The sequence below is a fragment of the Labrus bergylta genome, chromosome 6 (assembly GCF_963930695.1).
Source record: "Labrus bergylta chromosome 6, fLabBer1.1, whole genome shotgun sequence".
In the NCBI taxonomy this organism is placed as follows: Eukaryota; Metazoa; Chordata; class Actinopteri; order Labriformes; family Labridae; genus Labrus; species Labrus bergylta.
In genome coordinates this window covers 8,100,787-8,127,424 of record NC_089200.1, presented here as the reverse complement: position 1 = coordinate 8,127,424, position 26,638 = coordinate 8,100,787, and the positions used below count along the sequence as shown (strand labels likewise).

General features: G+C 41.1%; 1 protein-coding gene across 1 annotated transcript in view; it reads left to right on the top strand.

Moving 5' to 3' along the window:
* Positions 1–26,638, top strand: part of nos1apa (nitric oxide synthase 1 (neuronal) adaptor protein a) — a 187,375-nt gene that overhangs the window by 95,018 nt on the left and 65,719 nt on the right. Inside the window, exons 5-7 of the mRNA XM_065955664.1 lie at positions 4,175–4,283; positions 20,527–20,668; positions 25,522–25,760. Of these exons, the coding sequence (XP_065811736.1) occupies positions 4,175–4,283; positions 20,527–20,668; positions 25,522–25,760 (490 nt within the window). The remainder of the gene's footprint in view (positions 1–4,174; positions 4,284–20,526; positions 20,669–25,521; positions 25,761–26,638) is intronic.

The window sequence follows — 26,638 nt, the reverse complement described above, 5'->3', positions numbered from 1 at the left end:
CTCAGGTGCTATTAGAAACACATTTAAATGAGGTAATATGCAAAGATCTGATGCAAAAATGGCCCATTTCCATGCTAAATGCACAAAAAGTCCAAATAACGTCGCTGCTAAAGCCAGATGCAATCAGAGAGAAAGTCTTAAACCTCTTCAGGGAGTTGGTTTTAAGTGTTGAGCATTTGTAAGAAGTTTCATGCCCACACTTTCCAGAAGAGATTGCAGCCGGGCTTGGCAGCATCAGTCCATGTTGTGCACGGGGGAATTTGCCCTGAGCTGCAAAATGTTATGGCCGTGTTTGTGCTCTAAATTCCTGTGCTATCTGTGATATCTTTTGTGAGTACGACCTTGGGCATGGAAGACATTGGTTCCATGTGATGCAGAATTCATGGCGCTATCCTGTTTTCGTGAATTCATCCCTGAGTCTAAAAATACTGGAATCATCTGTCCTTAGCATCAATCATCTGCTCTGCCATGTTTCCCTCATGGCTTCCTCCCTGTATCATTGTTTCAATTAATCAACTTCGATAATCGGAGAGCCACAATCTGTATTTAAATGCACTGATGTAAAACGATTCACTGTTGATGTTTCAGATAGGCATCATGGTGAATTCACGTTGAATTCTCATCTACACCTTTTGATTTGCCCTCCAAGTGTCTCTTCATATTAAACTTATCTTAAATTAAAATTGATTAACATTGATCAGCCAGGCGACAGAGTGTGCAAATATGTTTATTTGGCAGGAAAGTTATGCCTCATATTTGCCTCCTCCTCGCACTTTCAATGATCCATCCACTCAAAAAAAAAAAAAGAAGCAGATTCTGACTTCCTGCCAAAGATTGTCGGCTGGTTTTGTGGGGATTTGAATTGAGATGAACGTGTTGTTTTCATTTTCAGAAATGGTTTGGAGTCAGTCAGTGACACCGGGTAGAAAAGTGCATTTCATTTATCTTGAAATGTGGATTTTTTTTCTGACTTTAAACAAGAATGCAACCCACTTGAAATTCAAAAAGAAGTTCTTCCTTTGGCGGTATTCGCAGTCTGATTTATTTGCCTCAAAACCGTCTTTGACAGTTTCAATGTCAAACCTGCTTCTCTCATTCTCGGATTGTGATCTATCTGACGCATCTTCACCTGCTTGTTTGGCAGCTGTTCCTGTTAGAGACGTTGATAGAGATGTATCTGAGCTGTCATCTCTGCACTGCTTGGGGATTTGTCAGCTAAAGCTCACTTTCACTCGCTCTTGGCTCGGCTTCACTTGTCTGCCAGCATGTAATGTTTCCTTTTTATCATTGCCTACTACAGTTTTTGAATAGGATTCAGTCCCCTGAAGGCAACACTGGTAGAACAGAAGACCTCTCCCCCCCCCTGGTTCAGATGTGGGATCATTGATTTTTATCACATTGACTCGGGGTGGGGGTTGAGTGGAGGGGAAATGAAGAGTTGAAAGGGGAGATTTAAAAAGGTTTGTGCAAAGTGCAGCCGGATGGGAGCGGTTCGTTTTCTTCCAGTTGATGACACGGCGTGATAACAGAGAACCTCCGAGTCCTATTTGTTTGTTGACATGAACACGGAGAAAATACTCTGAGACCCTCATTGAGCCTCGGCTTCAGACCTTACTACATCTTCTTCCTCATTGTGTGGCCTTGTAGATAGATAGATAGATAGATAGATAGATAGATAGATAGATACTTTATTGATCCCGAGGGAAATTCAAAGCATTCAGTAGCAGGTTACAAAGACGAGGATCAGAGGATGACTTCTGAAACTACACTGGACACTCTTCAGCTCTTCTAGTTAGCAGCTGTAAGCAGACTGAGATACATGCTAACCACAATAAGCATTCAAACTTAGTGTTGTTTGTAAGTGTTTCATCTTGCTTAAACTAAAACGAGGCCCAACTAGGGATGAGAGTTGGAAATTAGCAATAGCTTTAAATCTCTGTGCAGCACATCTGTGTCATGCTCTGTATTGAAACTATGTTAAATTGCAATGTCCTTATTAAATAAATATAATTGCGCAGGTACACAGTACACTGATGACAGTGCAGAGGATATAACAAGCAACTCAAGCTCAGTATTCTCACAGAGGTCTGGGAAATGAAACCTGATGCAGTAGGTCCTTAATGATAAGTTGACTTCTTTGGACCTCTGACTTTGGCAGCAGAACTCTCGGCCTCTCTTTGTGTGAGGTTGTGTGAGTCACTCACTGCAGATCTCTGTGTCAGTCTGCTAACAGGGTTCATAAATACGCAATCCAAACCGCAAGACCTCCGCTAGTCCGGCTCCCAGTGAAAAGGTCCAAAACAAATACCACAGAAATGTCACTGAGAGTGTACAAATGAGACCCTCCCCCCCAACCCCACCCCCGGTGTCTCACACAAAACAACTAAATACACACATTCACAACAACTAACATGCACAGAAACACACTGAAGGACTGAAGGACTCGCTTTGATGGTATCACCTACTTAATTCTCACTGTGATAAATTACCCCAGATAAACAACTAGGCCTCCTTAATATGGAACTAAATGCCCAATTTAGAACCTGTCCTGCAGGTATCTGCTGCTTTCTTTTACCCATTGATATTTTAAGTTAACCAAAATAATGAACTCCTAGCTTTTAGAGCACAATCTGTATCCTGCACATCCTTGCGCTGTGCAGCTCTTCCGTTTCATCTTTTGTACAAATTCTACATTATATTCAGCGCTAACACTACTGATCGAATGCTGAACATTGATACGATGAAGGGTTATATGTGTGGAGGGCCCATTCACTTCGGCCTGCCAATGAGGGGGGTCTTTTCAGTCTGTTCACTAAAAACACTTTATATGGAAGTCTGCCATTGGCAACCAATTTTAGACAAAAGTCTTCTCCCATCCTGCATTTTTTTAAAAATAATATCAAAGCCAATTTCATTAATTGTAACAACAACAACATTCGGTGGCATATTTGGACAAAGATTAAGATTCTGCAATGAAGGGTACCATCAGGGCAACAGATTTGTAAACTTCAGAGTGATTCTTTTTTGTTTCAACACTGAAACATCACCAGCACATTTGTGCAGTTAAGACAGTGTTGTATGGCTTTACCTCGCTCCAGCTTCTTTAACAATATGTCTGAAGATTTGTAGTTCTTTAAATCTTTTGTTCTTTTTCATCAATAAAAAGAAAAGAATGTATCGTTTTAAAACAAGCAGTGTGGAAAAGTATAAAAGAATCAAACTTTTTGACAACCTTGCAAATAAAGAGTTCAACTTCTGGTCTTGAATCCTTACTTCTTTTTTTCTTATGGAAATCCTTTTCTTCTGCAGGTATTTTATTGCCATGGTACCCACAGGCCTTGTCAATTTGTTTTTGTTCAAAATGTGTCTTTACTTTTCTAAAGAAAGTTCCACTTCTCCTTGAACAAAGACTTGTTTCGACATTGAACTTGACGATTTCCACCTTCTCGGTTTCTGTCTTTGTGACTTTATCTCATCTGCGGTGGTTTATCCTTCCAGCACTTTTCTTTTGTCATCATAAATTAGATCTATAAAATGTTCTGCCTCCTGCAGGTTATTGCATACTTTTTCTTCGCTCTCATTTTTGCTCCCTAACTTATTTCTTCCTATTTCCTGCTCTGCAGGATATTGTATATTTCCTCGCTGTTGGGTGCACACAGTCTCTGCGTACCTGGAGAGAACTCTATTATTGTGTCAAGCTTCCACTGTTTCCTCTTTCACACAGGATATTTTCAGTGGAAATAGAGTAACATCCCCCTGTCTCCTCCTCACACTGGATCGGATGAATGTTGTTACTTTGAGAATGTTTTTTTACTTTGAATTAGAGTTTACAGAGTCTCTTATGTGCCTCACTGAACTTTCTGTTTTGAACTGTCAAAGCAAAAGAAAAAAACAGATCTTTGAGGAAGTTGTGCCTTTCAGTTAATTTGATATAAATAACAAAATCTGAACTTTCTTTGGCGCTTTTTTAGCTTGAGAGCTAAAATGTAGCCCCGTGCCTTTGGACAAAAACGAGCTTAAAATAGTTCTTATTTTAGTCACATTGAAACCCCAGAGAAACGGGCTGAGTGCCTGTTTTGCGTCTTAAGATACATTTAGAAACGCTGCCAGGCTCTGATTCTGGTTTGCATCATCTTCAGATTGTTTAGTTGACCTATTTAATTTTATGTTTCAGGATATTCTACGTGTCTCACGACTCCCAGGATCTGAAGATTTTCAGCTACATCGCCAGAGACGGACAGAGTAACGTGTTCCGCTGCAACGTCTTCAAGTCCAAGAAGAAGGTAAGAAGTACAGCGGGGCAAGTTTTGATCCTTTAATTAAAAACAGCTCAAATGTTCCAGAAGTGAGAAGAGACCACAAAATATAGTAAACTGTACAACTCAGGAATGCATCAAGGTATTTAATTTGTTATAGATCAGCACTGGAACGCTAAATGATGAGACTAACCTGAGGCTGTGAACCCAATCACACCCGTCTTTCTGTTTTTGGGAAATTTTCTTTCTTCTTTCTGATGAGGGGTGCCGGTAGCCTAGTGGTTAGTGTGCTTGCCCCATTGTACTGAGACTATAGTCCTCCAAGTGGGCGGCCTGGGTTCAAATCCGACCTGTGGCTACTTTCCACGCTATTCCCAACCCTCTCTCTCTCTCTCTCTCTCTCTCTCTCTCTCTCTCTCAGTTTCTAACTCCTTCCACTGTCCTATCTCTAGTAAAGCCAAAAAATTAATCTTAAAACAAAAAAGAAAAGGGGTGTGATTAATAGTTTCAGGATCTGAAATATTTGGTTTATTCCCAGTGAAAGGCTTTTATACAGGAAACAGCATAAACGAATTCTGACATGACATAAGGTAGTCAAACAGCAAGACATATAAATCAGAATATAAACAATAGCTACTTATAAGATATGAATACAGGTACAAAACTGACCCCTCACTAAAGCCTCAGGCGATCAGGAGGTGGGGACTGATACCAACCATGTCCCTTCTTAAACTGGCCTTGATTCATCCTCAGAGGGACCAGAGTCCTGATCCTATAGCCCCCTCCGCACTACAAATCTCCTTTGCTAGGCGTTTAAAAACTAACACTCTGCTGGTGTTCTTAGCCTTTAGTGTTAGTGCTTAGTTAGCTAACTAGCAAACCACAACTAACAAACCACCTGTCCAGCACCTAATAATTCAGTGACGGCAAATGTACAGAGGTTATAGTCCTCCAGACAAGCGGCCCGGGTTTCGAATCTGACCTGTGGCTCGTATCCCGCATGTCAATCCCTACGCTCTCTCTCCCTACGATATCTGACTCTATCCACTGTCCTGTCTCTTAATAAAAAGGCATTAAAAAGCCCCCCAAATAATCACTACTATTTCTCCCTAGTGTGATCTAAATGTGAACTAAATGTTGCTTTAACTAATGCATAAAAAAATATACTTCCAGATGTGTAACCCAAAAAAAAAACCTGACTTACTGTTTTTGTTTTTATTTTTTTTTTGCATCTCTGAAGGAATTTGTCTTTTTATCTTGACTGCCAATAATCAACTGATCAAAACATGTCTCTTTATAGTTGTGAGCTGGAGAAAGAGAGCAGCTAAGTGTTCTTATTTCCAATGTTTTCACAGCCTGTTAGTCGTCTATTGTTTAAAGCAATTTGTCGCCCCATTTTTTAAATCACATCGTTGTCTGAGCCACATCCTGACAGCCGCCAATAAAGAGACGCACGGCTGCTGGGTAGCAACAATTCCTGCAGGGACTACAGTCCTGTCATTGTTGAGGATTGAGGGAACGAGCTGGAAACCCATTTTGGGGTGAGGAGGACGTTGTTGAGGAGGGGAAAAGTCCAAACAGAGCCCAGCTATGTGACACAGTTCAAAAAATGTGCTTAGAGTTTTCCACTTTAGCTGCCAGTTGATGGTGGAGTCCAGGGGTTATCCGAGCGATGCACACACTGCCTCATTATCTCTTACAGACAGGCCGACACTGACACATGAACACACACACACACACACACACACACACACACACACACACACACACACACACACACACACACACACACACACACACACACACACACACACACACACACACACACACACACACACTCTCCCCTGAAGAATGTGCATACCAAAATTCTCTCTGCACCACGGCCCTGAGGCTGCTGAGCTGGAAATGTGTGTGTGGATATAAAATGTATTTTTTTTTTTTACAGCGCAGTAATGGAGAGTCTAAAGGAAATATATTTTTTTTAATGGCGACCACCATTAAGTTTTACAGTTCCAGCTCATTGATGACGGTCAGGATCATATTTCTGTACATTTAGTTTGTCAGAGTTGTAACAATGATGACAGACTCAGCTGAGAAGCCTGTGAGTTTGTCTTTATAAAACTGTTTTTTTTTTTTTCTGGGTTTATTACTCGTCTTATGTTTTCTTTAATTGACAGAAAAGCAGAGTGATGCACTATAAAAAAAAAAAATGCTTCGTCTTATAAAGAAAAGATAAGTTACATAGGTAAAGAAAAGTTTCTTGGCCTGACACGGGGTCTCATTGGGACACTTGGTTGGTATATTATTAAACTCAACATCGCCATATAAATGTAGTGGAGCATTTATGTGGAGTTGTGTTTTCAGCCCGCCTGGTAAATATAATGCTGTGACTACATTAGCAACGTGACTCATGCAGACACTGACCTTCGACTACAAGTGTACAAATGAAGCTCACTCCAACAGATGTGCAAGTAGCACAAAGTCGCAGCTGATTCAGCGAGGAGATTCTCTTCAAAACTGCAGAAATAGGACGATGTTATTCTTAATTTTTGGATGGCCCTTTAATACGGTGGCTTGGAAGTGCAAAACAAAATAACAAAGTGCAAAGCTTGAGGAAAATCTGCATTTTGAAAAACATTTTTACATTTTCTAAAGCAAAATTACAAAAGCCAAAACACTTTTACCAAGGACAAAACACATTTACAAGATGTGAAACACTTTTACAAGTGCTGAGACAAATTTACAAACGGCAGAATCTTGACGGAAATGGAATGTACCAAATGCCAGAAGTGACCCGGAAGTGGACTCACAATCGTATTCCCATCACTTTATCAAAATTACATCAAAACAGGCACCAAATGAACAAATCATCCTCGGAAAGTCAAAGCAACATGTTGTTGGCACCTTTTTCTCTTTATTCCCGCGTGATCTTGTAGTTCTCCTGTGACGTGTGTTCAGCTGATCATGGCTGCACTCATGTTCCTGAAACGGATCCAGTGGGGCAAGGTGAGCGCCGTCCGACGGAGCAAAACCATGGCGCTGAAGGACAGCGTCACGCACGGAATATGTGGCCTTTGAGAATTAGAAAGGGGCGTCAGTGACCTAGTGGTTAGATTGTGCACCCCATGTACAGAGGCTTCAGTCCTTAAAGCTGGCAGCTTGGGGTTTGAATCCTTTGTTGCATGTCATTCCCCTCTCTCTCTCTCTCCCTGATTTTTAACTCTATCCACCATCCTATCTCTAAAATAAAGGCATAAAAAGCCCCCCAATAAGGAATTACTAAGACAAACATTCAGGTTTGAACACACACACACACACACACACACACACACACACACACACACACACACACACACACACACACACACACACACACACACACACACACACACACACACACACACACACACACACACACACACACACACACACACACACACTCCACGCAGTTTGTGTCTCTATTAAATAAGTTCAGACCATTGTGACCACCGTTTTTTCTTTTTTACACCTTAGAGAAATGAATGAATGAATTTATTTGATAGGGACAATACAATTTAACATAATTTCAATACAAAGCATGAAACTGATGTGCTGCATAAAGAGTATATAGCTATTGCTAATTTCCAACTCGTGTCCCCAGTTGGGCCTTTGTGTAAACAAACAGATTAAAATGTATAACATTCAGTTACATAAAACCCCATAGCACGATATGAGGATACATTAAAATACATGTACAGAAATACAAATGTTATAAACCAGTTTAGAATAAAGTTTGAAGGTATTCATTAAAAATGGGTACAGCTCTGGCTTGCTTTGAGCATTTCACCTGATTTGTCGGACAATAATTTTATTTCAGGTGATAAGGTGTTCCAGAGTTTGCAGCCTTTGATGGAGAAGGCTGAATGACCAAACATAGATCTACGATGTTGTACGCTACAGTCTCCATTCACAGTGCTTCTCGTTACCCTGTTTCCGTCCTGTTTTCGAACATATCTGGAAAGAGGTTCAGGGGCCAGATTGTTGATACATTTAAAGACAAGTTTGAGGAAACATAAGTGCATAAAGCTCTCAAAACTGAGTAGATTGTGTTTTTTCAGTATGTGACAGTGATGCCACCGGACAGGTTTTTTGTCCATTATTTTCAGGGCCTGGTTGTAAAGTGATGAGAGGTTTCTGATTGTAGAGGGTGAAGCTTGTGACCAAACTGTCATACAGTATGAGAAATGAGAGGAAGTCATTGAATGCATGAACACCTGTGCTGCTTGAGTTGGTATGTAGTGTCTTATTAATTTAAAGCAGTTCAGGTTGTTCTTGATTGTTTTTGTGATTTTATTTATGTGTTTATCAAACTTGAGTTGTGTATCTAAAACTTCCTCTATTTCTCTATTCTGTATCTTAACGTTAAAACTTCCAGGTGAGCACTTTTTCCTAATGGAGAAACACATTGAAACTGTTTTACTCTGATTCAAAACAAGATGGTTGCATTCCAGCCACTGATAGACATTGCAAAGGTACTCAGTTTGGATCTCAGCTGCCTTGCTTGGTGACTTACCAGGAGCATATATAACTGCATCATCTGCATAAAGCTGGAAGCCAGCTACTGGACAGGATTTAGGCAAATCATTTATAAACAGACTAAAGAGCAAAGGGCCAAGAATTGACCCTTGGGGAATACCCATTGTATTGATTAAAGGAGAGGATTTTTCTTGGTCAACTTTCACACACTGCTCTCTATTCTGAAGGTAAGACTCAAACCAGTCAATTGATTTTTTCGAGAAATTGAAAGATGGTAACTTGGTCAGGAGAATGTCATGGTTGACAGTGTCAAATGCCTTCTTTTAGTCAAGAAACACAGCTCCAACAACATAACCACCTTCAAGTGAATGCTTTACATTCTCAATGAAAAAACAATTTGCAGTTTCCGTTGAATATTTTGGTCTGAAACTAAATTGTTGAGGATGTAAGAGTTGATTTAATTATAGGTTTTATTTTATTACAATTTCTTCTAACATTAATTAAATACGTGGAGAATAAACTTCTCTGAACAGTTCAAAGAAGTTGTGTAAGTATTCATCAAGCCAAGGGGAAGAAAAATGAAGAAAAAAAAAAAAGATCAGAGATAAGTACATTTGAAAAAGAGCTTCACAAAGAGAGTGCAGCAGAAAGATATAAAGGATTCATAAAAACAATAAAAGAATGAAACCGTCTCAGCACGGGGATAAAGAAAGAGCCTATACACATCAGACAAGCAGTAAAGTAGTCATCCAAAGCAGTGTATGGTTTTGTGCGAGTGTGTTTGGACATCAAGGTTGCGAGTGTGAGATTAAGTAGAAGATTACACCGACTTTATTTCCCTCTTAACTACCAGCAGGGAAAGAATGGCTCGGCTTTAAATCATGTTGACATAAAAGGCCTTAAGTGGCCTATCAGTTCTAACACCGAAAGGAGCGTCGTGCTTCTCTCTCTCTCTCCCATTCACGCTCGTGCTCGCTCGCTCTTCCCCCTCCTCTGATGGACAGTTTAAAGGCGTCTAATGAATGACCTGGCCCTCTATTATGTGGAGCTGAAGGGAGAGTGATGGAGGAAAGACGAGGGATTGTTGATCTGAATACTGAGAGCTGCTTCGGCTGGGAGGTCACTACGTATTTGATTGATTGTGATTGGAGTTTAGTGTATGTTTGTCTGATTGGAGGAGGCAGTTTTATGTGAGTAAGAGGTCAGGCCAGGGTTTACTCACTCTTGAGGCCTTGACCCCAAATCAGGAGGAGAGCTACAATGGGAACTTTTTAGGCTTTTTATATGTGAGAACATATCCATTACTAATCAACACATTTCATGATTTCTTTGTTCAAGAGGAACAGTTAAGTTTCACACTGATCACCTAAATTCAACCTTTGTCAGAAAAATGTACTGTTGCTGTGATATTTGATGTCGACATTCAGCTTCCACTCCGCTTTGGTGATCTTACAACCAAAAGGTTGAGGCACTGTTTGAGAGTAAGATTTACCATACATACACTAAACAGTCTCTAAACTGTTGTCAAATGACTTTGAGTTAAACAGGATTAGCTAATTGTCACCCAGAGTAGGGGATATGATTTAAAACATAACTTTGACAAATCACACAACTATTAACACATCTGTGAAACCTTAACCAATGTTCACAGTCACCTTACTTTTTTCCTGATTCCACCTCCTCCTCTTCAATTATTTACCTTTGTCTGAAGACTGAAATGTACTCCTGCTTGAGTTTATTGGATCGAAATCCACATGTTGGTTTAACAGTCCACTCAAAACTACATGGGATCAAAAGCAGAGAAAGAATCACTACACTACCCACTGGTCATATTGGATTTCTGGCATTGTCTCCAAAGGATTATTACAGCCATTTTTTTAGCACCACAATCAAGTAAAATGTTCTGTTGGTACACAAGAATCATCACATTTTCTGTGAACAATCCATGTCCATTAGATTTCCTCCACCTTAAGGATAAATTCACAGCCATGCTACTATCTTCCTTCGTAATGCTGGCCCATCTCTTGAGCATATCGTTACATCTTCTGTCCAATCTTTATCACCTATAATTTCCAATGAGGCAGTAACACTTTAACAAGCCAAGCATGAAGAGAGATACAAGAAGATAATAAAGAAGATGCATAAAACCTGGTGACAATCTTTTAAACCTGATAATGGACTACAGTAGGACACCACACATCACTGCTGCTAAATTAATCCCTTTCAGTAAGCAGCTGTGCTTTTTATTTCGTTTTTTTTATAATACGGGTATGCCACGTGAATTCCTTTTGTTTCAGTTCATAGAAGCACTTAACACCCACTCGATTAAAAAAACGAAAACAACAAACGATGGACCTCAGTCGGTTAAAACAACAGGTTTTGGACCATATTTTTAAAGACATTTTCTATTGTTTTAAAGGATAAGGACTCATCTGTTGTCCACAGCTGTTTGATGGGATGGAGAGAGAGTTGTGGTTATTGTGTCAATTGTTAATTGAGTTCTCGCTCTGTGGATGGATGCCCTCCAACCATATGCTGCCTCTCTGTGTGGGCTAATGGCTTCCTCTTGTTCAGAATTCGACACAGAGAACCAGTTGTATCTTCTTCCTCTGGGGATGATTAACATCCCAAATAATAATGAAATTCATAATGAATGACTCCTTGAAAAGTCATACACTCATAGGTTATTACGTTGAGAAAGTCCTGTGTAACTCAGCCCATTTCCTTATATTAATTCTCTTGAAGTATTGTATTTTTAGGGACAAGAAGTGTGGAGGATTTATTCCTTATATGGTCAGTGTTTAAGAACAATTGGCTTGAACACAGCCCAGGATTTTAACTGAGAATCAATGCTTTCATCATTGACATTGAGGAGTCCTAATATAAAATGGTTATTTCCAGAAATGTCGATGCTAAGGACTCCCATCATTCTTGACACAGCTTGGTTTAGATAATTGGATTGAATAGCCCCTTCAGCTCTTGTTATTGAATATCCATATCTCAGTGAAACGATCTGTCCGTCTTAAGCTTTTTGTGCTTCGGCTTTCTTTTTCATACTCTTTCAATCAAATTTACTTCTTTGACAAGAATTTTACCGCAAAGCCAGAAATGAACCCCGGATGAACAAGTCATGTCTTTTTCAGTGTGGGATTTATTGATTATGAAATGTCAGCACTGAGATGTACACAGGGGCACGAGTCAATAAATCTGCCTTGTTATAGGTCAGTGTGTACTTTGTTTTCTACCAGCTCTGTCCGGCACATACCCTGTCTGTCTATTGGTATTGGTAAATATTGGTTTTATTTAAAAAAAAATAGGCTGAAAATTGTGGCTTCTTGAAACTGGGTGTTCTTCACTCAGGTTATCTACACTAAGTTGGTTTCTTGAAGACAAATACCTGGTCTACAAAATAACCCATGTCCACCAACAGTTTCAGTCTCCGACCCGTTTCATGGGCTCCATCATTTTCCACAACATTGTCTAAGAATGGCGTAAATATGAAGTCTAATGTCTGAATCTAGAAAAAGTTCTAGGCCTGAATGTCAAGAAGTCATCTGGACTTTGTCTGGAGTTCATGTGTGAAAAGGGCTTCTGTGAGTAGATGGAGAAACCTGGGGAAATTGTAAAGGGTTAGTTCGGCATCTAAGGCCATTCCAGGACACTCCTTTAGGTCGTGTCCTTATCAAGCCTCTAAAGTGGGACACAACTGAACCTGCTGTCTGCTTAGTCGTACGTGAAAATACACCTGAACCCCATCTACAAAAACAATACACGGTAAACACCATGATTTCCTATGTCTGCTTTTTATTTGCACTTAACAGCTGGAAAACGAGTTCATCACGGGGCATTGAGACCTACTACATCATACATATGGGGACTTTTCCAATTGTTTATTCAAGAGTTTGATTCAGTTTACTAAGAGCACTACATATTTGAACGTATATGCACTCAAATAGTCCCTCCTTGGGCTTAGATTGGCCCTGCTTTCACTCAAACTTCATCCATCCATCCATCCATCCATTTTCTACCACTTATCCGAGGTTGGGTCACGGTGGCAGCAGATGCAGTAAGTCAACCCAGACTTCCCTCTCCCCAGCAACATTTTCCAGCTCCTCCTGGGGGATTCCGAGGTGTTCCCAGGCTGGATGGGATATATAATCCCTCCAGCGAACTCTGGGTCTACTCTGGGGTCTCCTCCCAGTTGGGCGTGCCCAGAAAACTTCCAAATGGAGGCGTCCAAGAGGCAACCTAATCAGATTCCCAATCCTTTCAATGCGAAGGGGCATCGGCTCTACTCCGTGCTCCCCCCGGCATTCCTGATCTCCTCACCCTTTCTCTAAGTCTGAGGCCACCCACCCTCCGGAGGAAACTAATTTTGGCCGCTTGTCCGCAATCTAATTTTTTTAGTTGTGAACTCTTTAGTTCACATTGCGATTCTCTTCAACTACACGCAATCTAATTTTTTCCGGTCACTACCCATAGCTCAAACTACATGCTTTCGCTTAAATACATTGTGCTTTACAAAAAAATATTTATCTCCAGCTTGAGCCCCTTGCAGAACATCTGCTTTTAGACTTCTGCTCTATGAAATATTTTGACAAACCCATGTAAAATACCTCTTGTTGATGTCGCAGATGCTTCCTGTCCTTGCTTAATACAGTCTATTGTCTCTATAAGGGTCCAATACCAAGCTCTGGCATGCCGTTGCTTGTGTGTGAAAATGTCTTTGGATGATGTATCCTTGCTTTGCGCACAGTCTGGAAATCGAACTAATGGTCCAGAAGAGCCGCTGAGCCATCGTGACTTCATTTCGTCACACTCCACTGACTTCATGCTCTCGCACTCAATCACTCTCTCAGTCACACACAAACCTGTTCATTGATCGGTACTTATTCAGGTCTGATAATGTTCTACCCCAGTACTCTCACACCCTCGCTATCTGCCAATATCATTCCTTTCTGCTGTCTTACTAATTTCCTTCAGGTGATCGGAGGGATGGATGAACACACAGGTCAGGCTGTGCTCTAATCATTAGCGTAGTAAGCTGATTATCAAGACAGTCCAATTCTGCACTACCAGTACTTTGTGCACATTCCATTGTTTACCCTGCTTTCCTCTTGATTGCATGACATTCCCTTTTGTCCCTTATCTTCATTCGTGCCAAGACTTCCAATAGGACAGCGAAAGCACTGCTAAACCCTCCGAGGGTAATCTGGGATAAATAATGCATTGTGCTTTTGATGAGGCCCTATCGTATGGCCGTTAAGAGGGAATATTTTGCTGCAGGGAGCTTGATGTCACTGGCAGCTTGATGTAAAGAGAGGAGAGATAGAAAGACAGGGATACGAGAGGGTACATTTATTCAGTCGAATTGACAGAGAGGAGAGTGATGGGGGGAAGAGATAGAGACAGAGAACAAGAGCTAGACGGCGATGGTGACAAATGTGCAACAAAGGAACTATGTCCTGTCCTTATTGCAGGGTGTATACATGCTTTGCCTTTGAGTGGCAAATCTTTTTACAGCTTTGACAGCAGCCAAAATTGAGATCAAACGGAGAATTGGCTCAGGCTTTAAAATGTCCAGAGACAGGGAAAACCGCCAACTGTAGGAAACGAGCTAAATGAAAAAGATAAGTGTTTTGAAGATGACTGTCCATACAGCAAAGGTATAAATAACGCTGAAGGCTCAGCTGGCCTATTTGTAAAGGATGAATGAAAGCGGTTGCCAGTGAGGCTTAAACTAAACATCCAAGTAGGGTTCTGGTTCTGAATATGCTTTGTCATTCCTGTCATCTTCTTCACAATCACAAGGTACCAAAATGTCCCCAAATTCAGAAAACATCAGCAGCCATGTCAGACACTCTTAAGCCCCTCAAAGTGGGGGATTTACAACTTTGAAAGCATGCTCAAAAGTCAAACTGAGCACTGGGTTAGGATCACTACAACTTGTACAAGGATGTTTCCAGAGGACAAACACAAAAGCAGAAATATTATACTGACAACTGAGGCAAGCAGTAAGTAGTATAAAGCAGCAAAGCTTTGCTCAACATGACCATGTCATCAACATGCCCATTCGCTTATGGTTAATAGTCCAGACTATTACTCACCCCAACTTCACATGGACATTTACAGTGGAGCTGACAGGAACAAGCCTGCTTTAAATCAGGATTTTTCAGGAGTGCGAGCAAATGTGAAATGTGCTTTAGTTACATAGTCAAGTACATTGGATATCAGGTACTGTAGTAGAATGAAACAGAATCTCAGAGTGGAAACACCCCTCAAAACACAGGACTTTGATGGAGGTCTTTAAGGTCTAAACACCTGTGTGAATCCAAAAATCAACATTTATTTGTAGCTCACTCCAAACCAGCATTGAAAGTCGTATGTCAAACCAAGATCTTTTCCCAAATATAACCAAGTGCTTTGGTGACTAATCAAACTTTAACCATTTTAAAACATTAACCACTTTCTTGAGAAAATATGGCCAACAAGAAGGGGCCAAATTTATTTTTACGGGGTAACAAGGGGACATGATGAAGTGTTGGTTTAAGACAAAATGGGAACAAGAACTGGTGTGTCATTCCCTTTATCAGTCAAAACGACCTATATTAATGTTCAAGAAAATAATCTTAATGAGCGTTATGTTATCTGCTACCTGTGTGGTGAAGACATGGTTTAACCAGAGAAAACCACTTTGATATTGTTTAAAGAAAGACATGGTTATCATGAAGATATGGGGCCTGCTTGGATACAACCAGTGTCCTATTTCATATCTACACTCTGTTGAAACAGCCTCCTTCATGTGTAGATGTTAAGTTCAAAAACAGCCAAGCAATAAAATAATTGTGTCATGTTGCTAAGTGTTTTACCACGAGGCAATATATTTGATCAATCAAACGATTCAAATAAAGGAACAGATCCATGAATTTCAATCGGGCAAAATCTCAATGTGACGACGGCGATGTAAGCAGTCGAAATTCACGAACAAGAGTACAAAGAAATCATATTTGGTGGCTCTTTCCAAACAAAAATGGGACTATGTTTGTTTGCTATTTTGCTTATTCAACCAGAAAAGGACATCATTAACTCAAATGTTGAGTGTTTTTCTGGACTCACACAAATGGACAAAGCTGTTTTACATCTTGTGCTGACAGTTTCACTGTTTCCCCTCATGACGGTAGGTTTACTGATTTGCAATTTGCCCAAAAGTTGTCCTGACCCACTTCAAACGGGACAAAACTGAAGCCCTAATTATTGGTCCAACAAATCAAAGGGAGAAGTCCTGATAGAGACTACTGATTAGCCCCCTTATCTCAGCGTATTTCATCACATGCCAGGATTTTTTCATGGATTCTGATTGAGTTTTCTGGTCTCATAGAAAAAGTAAGCTGAGCGTCTCTCTGTAATTAAGAGACCTTTGCAAAGTCCAAGCTTTTCTTACTCCTGGTGAAAAAGTTTGTGCATGCTTTCATTACAATTAGGTCTAAATAATGTAACACATTTCTCTGCAGTATGCCAAAATAAAAAAAAGTCTGTAAAACTGTTTTAAAAAATGCTGCTGGCAGAGTTTTACAGGGAGCTCACATCCAAATCCTTGCACCAGCACTGAGGTATTTTTAGGATATATTCTGCTATTTTTTTATTCTTACACTGGCCCTTCCCTGTATTGTTGAAATCCTGCAGAGATTTGTCCCTGACCTCTCACTTAAATTGAGAGGCTGTCTGCTGCTTACACTACCAAAGATCAAGCTTTGTGGTGAGGCTGCCTGCCCTTCACGTGGATTCAAATAAATCTTTATTTAATCATTAGTTACAAAATCAAAGTTTCTGAAAGCTTTTTTACATGATATTAATTTAATAGTGTTGACCTCTAAATCGTCTGACTCCTAATTGTAACTTGAATCAGTTTTGTTAAGTTTTGGTAAGTACCAACCAACTATTGAATTTTCAGGGTTTTGTTTTGTCACAGACTTACATACAATGACCTATATATTTGCAGACAATACTCATCTTTAGTAATATTACTGGACATACTGGTGAGTCAGACGCAGAGACTGCAAGGTGAGGTTCGAAGAGCGTAGCGTTAACTTGCAGACCAGACAGTAGTGATTAGGGGAACAGTCCAAAAACAGATAAAAATTCAGTCAGGGAATTGGCAAAACTATACTAAAAACTGTAGAGAACACCAGTTGAAATTGCTGGAGAGCAATAAAACCAGCAAGGACAAACTGAGACATTCTAGCGGAGGAGTATATGAAACAAGATGACTCATGAGAAATCAGGGGGAGGTGGGTAATGTGCCCAGGGGTGGCTGTTAGACGGAGCAGGATACATAGGGGAGACATAGGCAGCAACTCTGACAGGAGAGCAAATGGATGACACCTGGATGTAACTGCTGTTTTTGGACACTCAATCAATATGAAGTGGACTCATCAAACTGTTTCTACTTCTAGGTGAATTAAGACGTTAAACAGAAAACCATCAAAATCAACAAATACCTGAAATATATCAGGGGAAAAATTGGAGAAGCACAATATTTTAGAAATGATAAATTTTTAATATATCTTAATTGATCTATTTTTCGGCACAAATCAACAGGTTTAATTTGAAAAGGGTCAAATGGAAGTGTGTCAGATAGACATGATGAAGGGGTCTGAAGGAATAGAAAGAGATTCAGACTCGTGACAGTGTGTTTCCTGATGAGTGAGTTCATGAGTCAGGGGGGAGCTCGATACGTTGGTGGGCTCAGTTGGTGCAACAACACCAGCATGCTCTCTCAAAGGTTATACGTCTGCCTCCACGTCTTCAAAGGAGAGCATGAGTCAGGCTGGAGAACAGTGTTGGGTGAAACGATGTGAAATGAAGGTCCACAAAGATAGAGGAGGACGACGGGGGGAGACATGGGGGTGATTGATGGAAGATGAAGGAGAAGAAGCACAGCATGAAAATAGAACAACAGGTCGGAGGAAAAAGAGGGAAAGACGAGTGAAGGATAGAAAAGTTTCTCAAGAAGGAAATGTTGTTGTTTTTTTTTTCATCCTGTCCACCGTAAGAAATGCAAGTTGTGGTTAAGCCTTTTATATTTCATGTATTTTTATATTGACTTTTAGTTTCATGTCTTGTCTTGAATCATCTCTCTTCAAGTGCCAATCATTATCTTATCTATCCGCTCTATCTGCTCACTTGTGGGAAACAAAGATTAAAGTTGTGATATCCATGTGTACAAACTTTACTTTTTGGAACTTTCCCTGATTGTGTTAATATAATTTTCAGTTCATCGGTTCAAGCTGGAACAACATTAGAAACACGGTGCAAATGCCCTCTATCCAATTTGGATACCGTGTAGTTCCTATGTTGAGAAATTAAGTCTTGGTTGCTTGATTTTGAAAAGATATCCATGAATTTGGATTCCATGCAGCCGTGAAAAGTTTCATCACTTTTCGAGGCGGAAGCGTTAGGTCAGTAACTTTTAGTTAAGGTCACTAAACGCTACAAAGTGAAGGTCATCAAAGTTGCTGAGTCATGGTTGTTTGAAACCCTAGTTCATTTTGTGCAAGAATCTGAAAAATATGGAGCACATTTCTCACATACAGTATACTCCTGTTTTACTGATAGTAGCTGCTTTTGCCTTGTCATCATGGAAACATGTGCAAAAAAATTGAATCTGAGGCCGCATGTTTTAATGAAAAGATCAAATAATGATAGACGACATTGTGAGAAAGACTTCAGCTAAACCTCACCAAGTCCGGGCACTGGGAACATACGACGCTGCCAAATCAGTTGAAGTTTTTTAATAAAGATAAAACATCCAGATGTTCCCAAATCCTCATCTGATACTAACCCTGGAGTTAAGCAGTGTTCTGATAGAGATCTGGATTGAAGGCTTTCATGCTTCATTCTGGTTTAGAGTTGATAACCAGGACGAGAAAAAGGGTTTTGTCCTTCAGCATGCTTCTTAGCCCACGCTGAATCTGTTCTGCTCATTCAGCTGAGGATGAGTGCTGTTCGGCTGCTAGGCCTCAGCGCCTTAAAATGAAGTCTTTTTTCTGCGTCTGCACCTCGTCGCTGTGACGAGCCGGGCGAGAGCGGGGGCTGATAACAGACGGAAGTTGCTTTCACTTGACTGGCCTTTTTTTTTTTTTCAGAGCGGGGCGGAAAGAGGAGCAGAGATAACAGACACATGCAGCTCTGCACCTGAGAACAAAGGGGGGAGAAGCCAGTCAGAAAGAGAAATCGTGTTTTTTTTTTTATGTTTCATTGAGTTTGGAAAGTAAACACAGACAGCCACCTCTACCTGAGGCCCAAGATGACAACAATGGGCCATGTGTCACTAAATCAGCGCTGTGACCTATACATGATTGCGCTGCGTTCCCTGATTACTGTGTCTGTTACAAAATCGACATGTCTCTGGGGAAATCTGAATCCAGGCTGCACGTGCCTCTGCTGCAAAAAGTCGCTGTACCTGTACATGAGGGATGTGATTCAAGCTAGACGTGCACAATTGCATTTTCTTTGGCCGATTCTAGGAGCAGATTTTTCAAGGTCTGACATTTCGATCACGATTTTGCCCGATTCTAATTTTCTTTTTCTTTAGAAGAACTATATTTGTAAGCAAAAAAAAAAAACCCACCAGGTTATGTGACCATCTCTAATTCTCACTCAAAAATATTTCAAAATAAAGAACTATGGGACATAGTTGTTTTGAATTGGCTTTTTGCCTTCATGTGGATATGACAGGACAGTAGATAGTGTGGGAATTCAGGGAGAGAGAGAGTGGGGCATGACATGCAGGAAAGGAACCACAGGCCGGACTCGTACTCGGGCCACCCGTCTGGAGGACTAACGGCCTCAGTACATGGGCTGAAACCTCACCACTAGGCCATCTGAGCCCCTGGACATAGCTTTTTGAACAAATAACCTACAACGGAAAATTAAGTATATCACATGTATCAAACAGGTTTTTATTTTAACCCAAAAAATACTTTTTTTAAAACACATTTCAAAATAAAATAAATAGTACATAACAATAGTAGTAGAGTGGTAGTTTTGCCAGCTGGTGGTTTTAATATACAGACACAGTTGTGAGGTTTCTTCATGTTGGCAAACATAAAAATTGGGTTTCCAATACCAACACATGCTCTGTACTGTTGTGTATTTATCGCCTGCTCTTTCTAAGTAAAGACGCATCTTCAGTACACCTTTCTCTTCTATATTATTGAATTCTACACGATTATACTGCACACAGTGTGCACTATGCACGTCCACATTGTCGTTAGCTCGTGTTAGCTCATGTGTGGATGGCTGTGGTGTTTGTGTTTGTTTTCGCCTTGTGCATGACGTGAAACTTTCAGCTTGTCTGTGAGAATCTGAGATTGTCTCAGAATCGGCAAAATTTATCAGGCTGGACACCAATTACAGCTAAACAGGTTGAAAATGCTCTGATTCTTGTGATCAGAAGGTGCGCCTCTATTTTACAGCTTCTGGTTTGTTTGAAATACCTCTAAAAAAAAAGTACTGGGTTGAAAAAAAAAAAAAAAGTAGATGAACATCAACTAAAGAAAGTCAATCTTGGTCAAAAAGGATCCAAGAAAAAAATAAGAAGCTGGAAAAAATGTCTTAGATTTGTTTAGCTTTGATAGATATTCTTAGTTTCTTCAATCTGAAGACGCAACATAAAATGGGTTCAGATTGTGTGACCTACAGATTCTCACAATTGCCTTTCTTTCTCTGTCTTCCTCCCTCTCTAACCACACAGAGTCAGGCCATGCGTATTGTTCGGACCGTCGGCCAGGCGTTTGAGGTTTGTCACAAACTGAGTCTGCAGCACACGCAGCAGAATGCGGACGGACAGGAGGACTGCCACAGCGAAAAGAACGGCATCGACTCCTCTGTCACAGGTACACAAACTAACCCACACTAACACAACCAGATCAACATGTGCCTGCTAAACCGTCAGCATCTCCCTCTTACAGGCCTGCATTGTGTGCGAATGTGAAGCCCTGCTGCCCTCCTCTTAAGGAGTTGTTGAAAGCCTTGTACGTGTGTGCTTACCTTTTATCAGAAAACGTGTTGACTTGTGCTTTCAAAGGTTTTCTTCTGAGTGTTGACATTGAAGAAAACAGAAGGAGGCATGAGACAGAAGATCTGCAGAGTGCAGGCTCAATGTTTGTGTGGGAGTGTTGCATTTTAATCAATGTTGTTTGAAAGGGAAAACGTGGCTGGCTGCAACCTTGAAGACTCATGAGGTGAATTCAGTGACAATGGAGGGATTGAAAGGCAGCCATGAAGTCACTCTCAGAGGGAATTTCTTTAATATCCATTACTTTTTAAAACCAAAGCTGTAAACACAAAAGGCTGTTCCGATATCTTTGAAGAAACACTGACAAAACAGCTGCCAGTGACACAAAATTGAGAACTTAAGACAACCTAAACAACAAATTAATTATATTTTACCCAATCCATCAATCCATCAATCAATCTTTATTAGTATAATACCAATTCATAACAAGTGTTATCCCGAGACTCTCTACAAAAAGCGGGTAAAAGACCTTACTTATTGCTTTATTACAAAGACCTAGCTTAATCTATCATGAGTGTAGCACTTCAGCAACTTTTAGCAAAAGTTAGTGTGGCAAGAAATAAACTTCCTTTTAAGAGGCAGAAATCTTGGGCTAATCCAGGCTCATGATGAAACAGCCATCTACCGGAACTGTGCCGGGTTTGAAAGTGGGATAGGGGGAGATGGGATAAGATGCAGGAAGAGGAATAGGGAACGGGGGGGGGTTCCCACCCAAACACAGATACAGAAGTGATACTTTGTGCACATCGGGCGACCTTACACTGTCAGAGATGGACCGCTCACTTAACAAGAAAAACAAAGTGACACTCTGGAGCTGTTATCCAAAATAGACCTCTGAAGAATTTCTGGAGGACTGCCCACCGAAAGCCTCCTGATCGCCTCCTGATCCGGTCGTGCGCACATGCACCTCTCAGGGGCAGACTGTCTCAGTTGGATGGGAGGGGTTTTGTAAAAGTGTGTAAGCGCCATTAGACTGTACATAAGAAGTGGACATGGCCTCTAGTTCCAAAAGTAAAGCCGATGTGGAAGTGTTGTAGACGGAGTTTCTTTCTGCTGGCCTGTAGGGGGCGACTCCCCCTGGTTCCTAGAACAATGGACTCAATTTTATTCCGCAGTGAACATTGCAGAGAAGATCTCATTCCTATTAAATATGAGACGGAATAAACCATGAGGGGGGGTCATATTTTAAGGTCATAGAATGCAACTTTTAAAATGGAAATCTGTATCTCAGGGTGGAAGTCGAATATGAAGTCCAAAAATAATGCAAAACCTGGAGTCTTGGTAACACATTCTCCAGTGCACGAAAAGATCTGCAGACATCTCACACACACACTCATATGTTCTTAGGTAGCACAGACAGACTTGACATTACACACGCACGCACACACACACACACACACACACACACACTCCTACCTGCATTGTACTGCTGGCAGGCAGGAGAGCGCGATGCTGGAGCGAATGTCACGGATGAGTCAACCCAAAGAAAAAAAAAAAAGGGGCCGCACAATACCGGTGGGCTGAGCTACTTTTATCCGTCGCCTCGTGCCTGGACGGGATGGGCTTCACTGCAGCACGGGGGGGACACGTGGCTCTGAGGGGGTGTGAGAGCTCACACACACACACACACACACACACACACACACACACACACATACACACACAACCTCTGGGATTTGAGCAGTCAGAAAAGCCCAGGAACGGATCTCTTTCACTCCATCGTTCCAGCGATTAGAGCAGCAGACGCTGGCCACCCTCCCTGTCCTCATCTGAGAGCTCCAGGCTGGGGCACATTATCTCCAACCGACCCCCCGCCACCCCTCCAGAGACGAGCTTCCCTTTCACATGCTGATGAGCACAAAGATCACCCACGCACTATAACTGTACATCCACACACCCTGCAAGGACCCCACACACACACGCAAACTCAGGCATGTACACACAGCACTCACACTCGGGCTGTCACGGTGTGTTAAGCTGCACAAGAGCCGTCACACACGACCAATGAGCTTATCTGGAGAACTAATTATCCCGGCAATGAAAGGAGAGGAGAGAGAAGAGCGGGAGATTGAGGATTAGAGAAAGAGAGAGCTGGAAGAATGCACACATAGGAAGGAAGGAAGAAGAGGATGATATCAGAGGGGGAATGAACTGTGGATCATGGAGGACTAGAGGAGCGGGAGAAGATGGAGTGTACAAGTGAATTTTACAAGAAAAGAGGGGATGGAGAACTGGGTTGCACAGCAGGGAGTCAGGAGAAAAGAGGGGGGGGGAAACTCAGAGAAAGTGATGTTTTATTCTCAATAGAAAGTTTGTGCAGCCTTCAAGAAGTGTTGCACAAAATGCTGCAACCTAAAACGAATAATATTAATTCATTAACATGCGAATACGCGTGAAAAAGGCTTACATCACTGGGGGAGCTGAAGTCCGCTCAAAGAAAAAATAATGGCAAACTGAGGAGTAGTGATATGATCATTCTAATTCACATTAACATGAATTATAACGAGCCCAAAAAGCATGAAGAGCCATTTATAATTGTAGCAATATAAACAAGGAGTTTGTTCCTACAAAACATGAGATAAGAGCGCCTTGATGGACGTCTTCAGAAGTTCACACACTGAACTTAAAAAAGACTGATAAAGACTCGGCGAAGTACTTGTGCTGCTCAAAGGGGAAATAGTTGCACAAGTCTCTAATGGAGTTTCACCTGTTTGAAAAATGCTCTGGTGGCAAGAAGCTTTATTAAGGTCCATTGTTTCTCTTTTTTCTCTCTCTAGTTTTTTCCAGTAATTTAAAAGCAGGAAACGTGTCAATCAGCCGGATGCATTTGCATTAAACTCAAAAGTAGTTCACAAAAGTAATTTCACTTTGAATAAATCCCAGCTGTGTGTAATTGTGGTTTTATACAATTCATATTTAGTTAAATTGACTTCATATTGCAAAATAAATAGCTACACCATGGAACATAAAGTAGGCATTACTGCAATGCTGAGACCTTTTTCTCCTTACCATTTTGTCACCTTTTACCGGAGAATTCAAGGGAGGAAAGAGACCGAGAGGAGGTGAAGATTGAGAGGAAAAAGGAAAAGTGATGGCTGATCGCTGGATAAAAAGGGAGGGTGAGAAGGAAGAGGAGTGGTGATGGAGAGAGAGAAAGGGAGGCGAGGGTAGCGCTGGCAGCCGGTAGTTGAAGATTGTTAGAGATGAAGTTTAAGTGGAGGGGAGGACAGCACTAATGGTGCAGAAGGAAGAAGGGGGAGTTGAAATGGAAGAGGAGGTGGAGGTGGTGGGACGGAGAGTGAAGGTGAGCGGTTGAAGGAGAGGATGAAGAAGAAGGCGGTGAGGAAGGAGAGTGGAACAGAGTCTTTTTGGACTTAGTAAATCTTTGATAATGTTTGTTGCTATATACTCAGATTAAATGTGTACCTTTCTTTCTTCATGTGGAGTTACTACTTGATTCAACAAAGCTTATGATAAACCACAAAGACAAAGATGGCCAGCAGATTTCCAGATCTAACTTTGGATCTAAATTCATTTCAGTTTATTTAAATCAGACAAATAGAAGAACATTCATGGAGTAAAGCTTCACTGATCAAGTATGGACCGCAGAAAGAAAGAAGGAAAATGTGTAGTTGTTTTATAGACTGGCAATGTTGCTCGTCTCCATTCTTAATGACATTTTCTTCATTAAAAACACCACATATCCAATATAGTCCCAATTAGTCCAATTAAAAATGTGTTAACAGAAATGACAAAGCTGTTTTAAAAACTCCAGAGTGCTTGCAGCATTGTACTGTTTTACATTTGCATCGTTATTCAAGCTCTTTCTGTGGTATTATTGTGACTCGTTTTACTGTTGAAATGCTTAAATAAAAGTTGTATAACTCAGCAGCTGCACCTAGTGTTGTAGTCAAGACCGCACTAACCGAGACCAAAGCATGCCCCAGACCGAGAGGAGGCCAAAACATTTCGGGATCAAGACCAAGACCATAAATATCACAGAAAAATCATCAGCAGATTGAACATAAATAAAAGAGTTACCCTTTTTTAATTTAAGTTTGCTTTTAAATGAGACAGCAACAAACAAGGTCTCTTGCACTTTTTGTTTTCAAAGCACCTCAATGTGAAAAAAATCTTGTTTGCAGAGCCACACTCACCTGACAAGTCCAATAATCCAGATACACTTATAAGATGGTTATCTGGATTTGTCAGGTGAATGTGGCTTATAATAACGAGTGCAAAAATAGAGACTAATATTTGAGTTTTGGCAGGTTGCCACTCCTCCAGTCGTCTCTATCGGCGTGTCACTCGATTAGACCGTAACTGGCGAAGTTATTGGTTGTTTTACAAAGGGGCGTTTTCCTTCTAAACCAACTAATGACGCGGAGAAGTAGCAGATCAGTCGTGGTCTTGATCAGCCTTGATTTAAAATCCGAAATCCTGAGACCATGACAAGAGTAAAATAAAGCTTTCAATTCCGAGACGAGACCGTCACAAAGTGGTCTCAGTACAGATCTGGAGTACTTCAACACTCGCTGCTGCACCGTTGAAACACATAATCACACAATGTATACTGTGTCTTTATGAATAACGTTTCTGACTTGAGTGCATCCATGTGTGTCTGCCCATGTGTGCGTGTGTACATGCTCATGCCTTCATGTGTGTATGCAGGCGTGCGTGCTTATCCACCACCTGTGTGTGTGTGTACTTTCATGGGCTCAGCCCGGGAGCTTACAGGCGCAGAGAAGACGCCCACGGTGACCGAGGAGACGGACATCGACGCAGAGGAGACCGTCCAGTTGCCGGCGGCCGAGGAGTCAAGTCCCGACAGAGGAGTGACGGATCTGGACGCCACGGCAACGGCAACCGCCACGGTCAAGACGATTGACCTGAACCACACAGAGAGCCAGGTAAAATCGTCATCATGATTTTACATGTCTGTGTGTTTTTGTTGTTAGGCACTTCATTTATCCTTTACAGGAAATGACAACGTCACAGCTGGTACATCCACATTCAACACACCACATCCAACACTGACCATAAAAACATTTAGGCATTTTAAAACTACGCACACAAATAATCAGAAGAAGTTCCCCGAACAGAGTCAAACTTACATATGAGACGATCGTTTTTGTATTTTTGACTAGCAGTGGTTTATGTGTCGCATTTTTTGCACCCAATATCTGTGTGTGAAGATTAAAAAAGGGTTCTATATATTTTTGCCTTTGGGCAATGATTTCTAGTTGTTACTTAGATGATTTTATCTTTTGCACAAAGAAGTCCAATACTCCAACTTTATTTGGACCTTGCTCTTTCATTGCGTAACTTTTTCAAGGTAAAGTGCATAAATCTCGTCACTTTAAGATCAAATGAATGCCTGCAACGTTTATTTTGTAGATTCTAGATACAAATCCTGTTTAAAAGCTTGGCAACACTGATATCTAACCTCAACAGTCAAACACGTACCCTCCCTTCAGTGCACCTTCAAAAGCTACCTCCCTTATCATCAATGTGCGCGACAGGGAAAACACTCCTACAAATGAAAAAGCAGAATCTGAGCATCTGCTGGCTGAAGGGGAAAGGATCTTTTTAATATGGTGTAGCTCTGTTCCCCGTAGAGAAGAACTTACAATAGAGAGAGAGGTGTGTGCAGAGGCAGAGGTTAAAACCTGTTGCTGGCCTGAATCTTCTTCTTTAGCCTTTTTTCATTTCTTTCTTGTTTACAGAGCCTCCGCTGTGTCCATGCAGGGGATTCTTTTTTTATTTAACCGAGGGAGGTGTTCTCTGA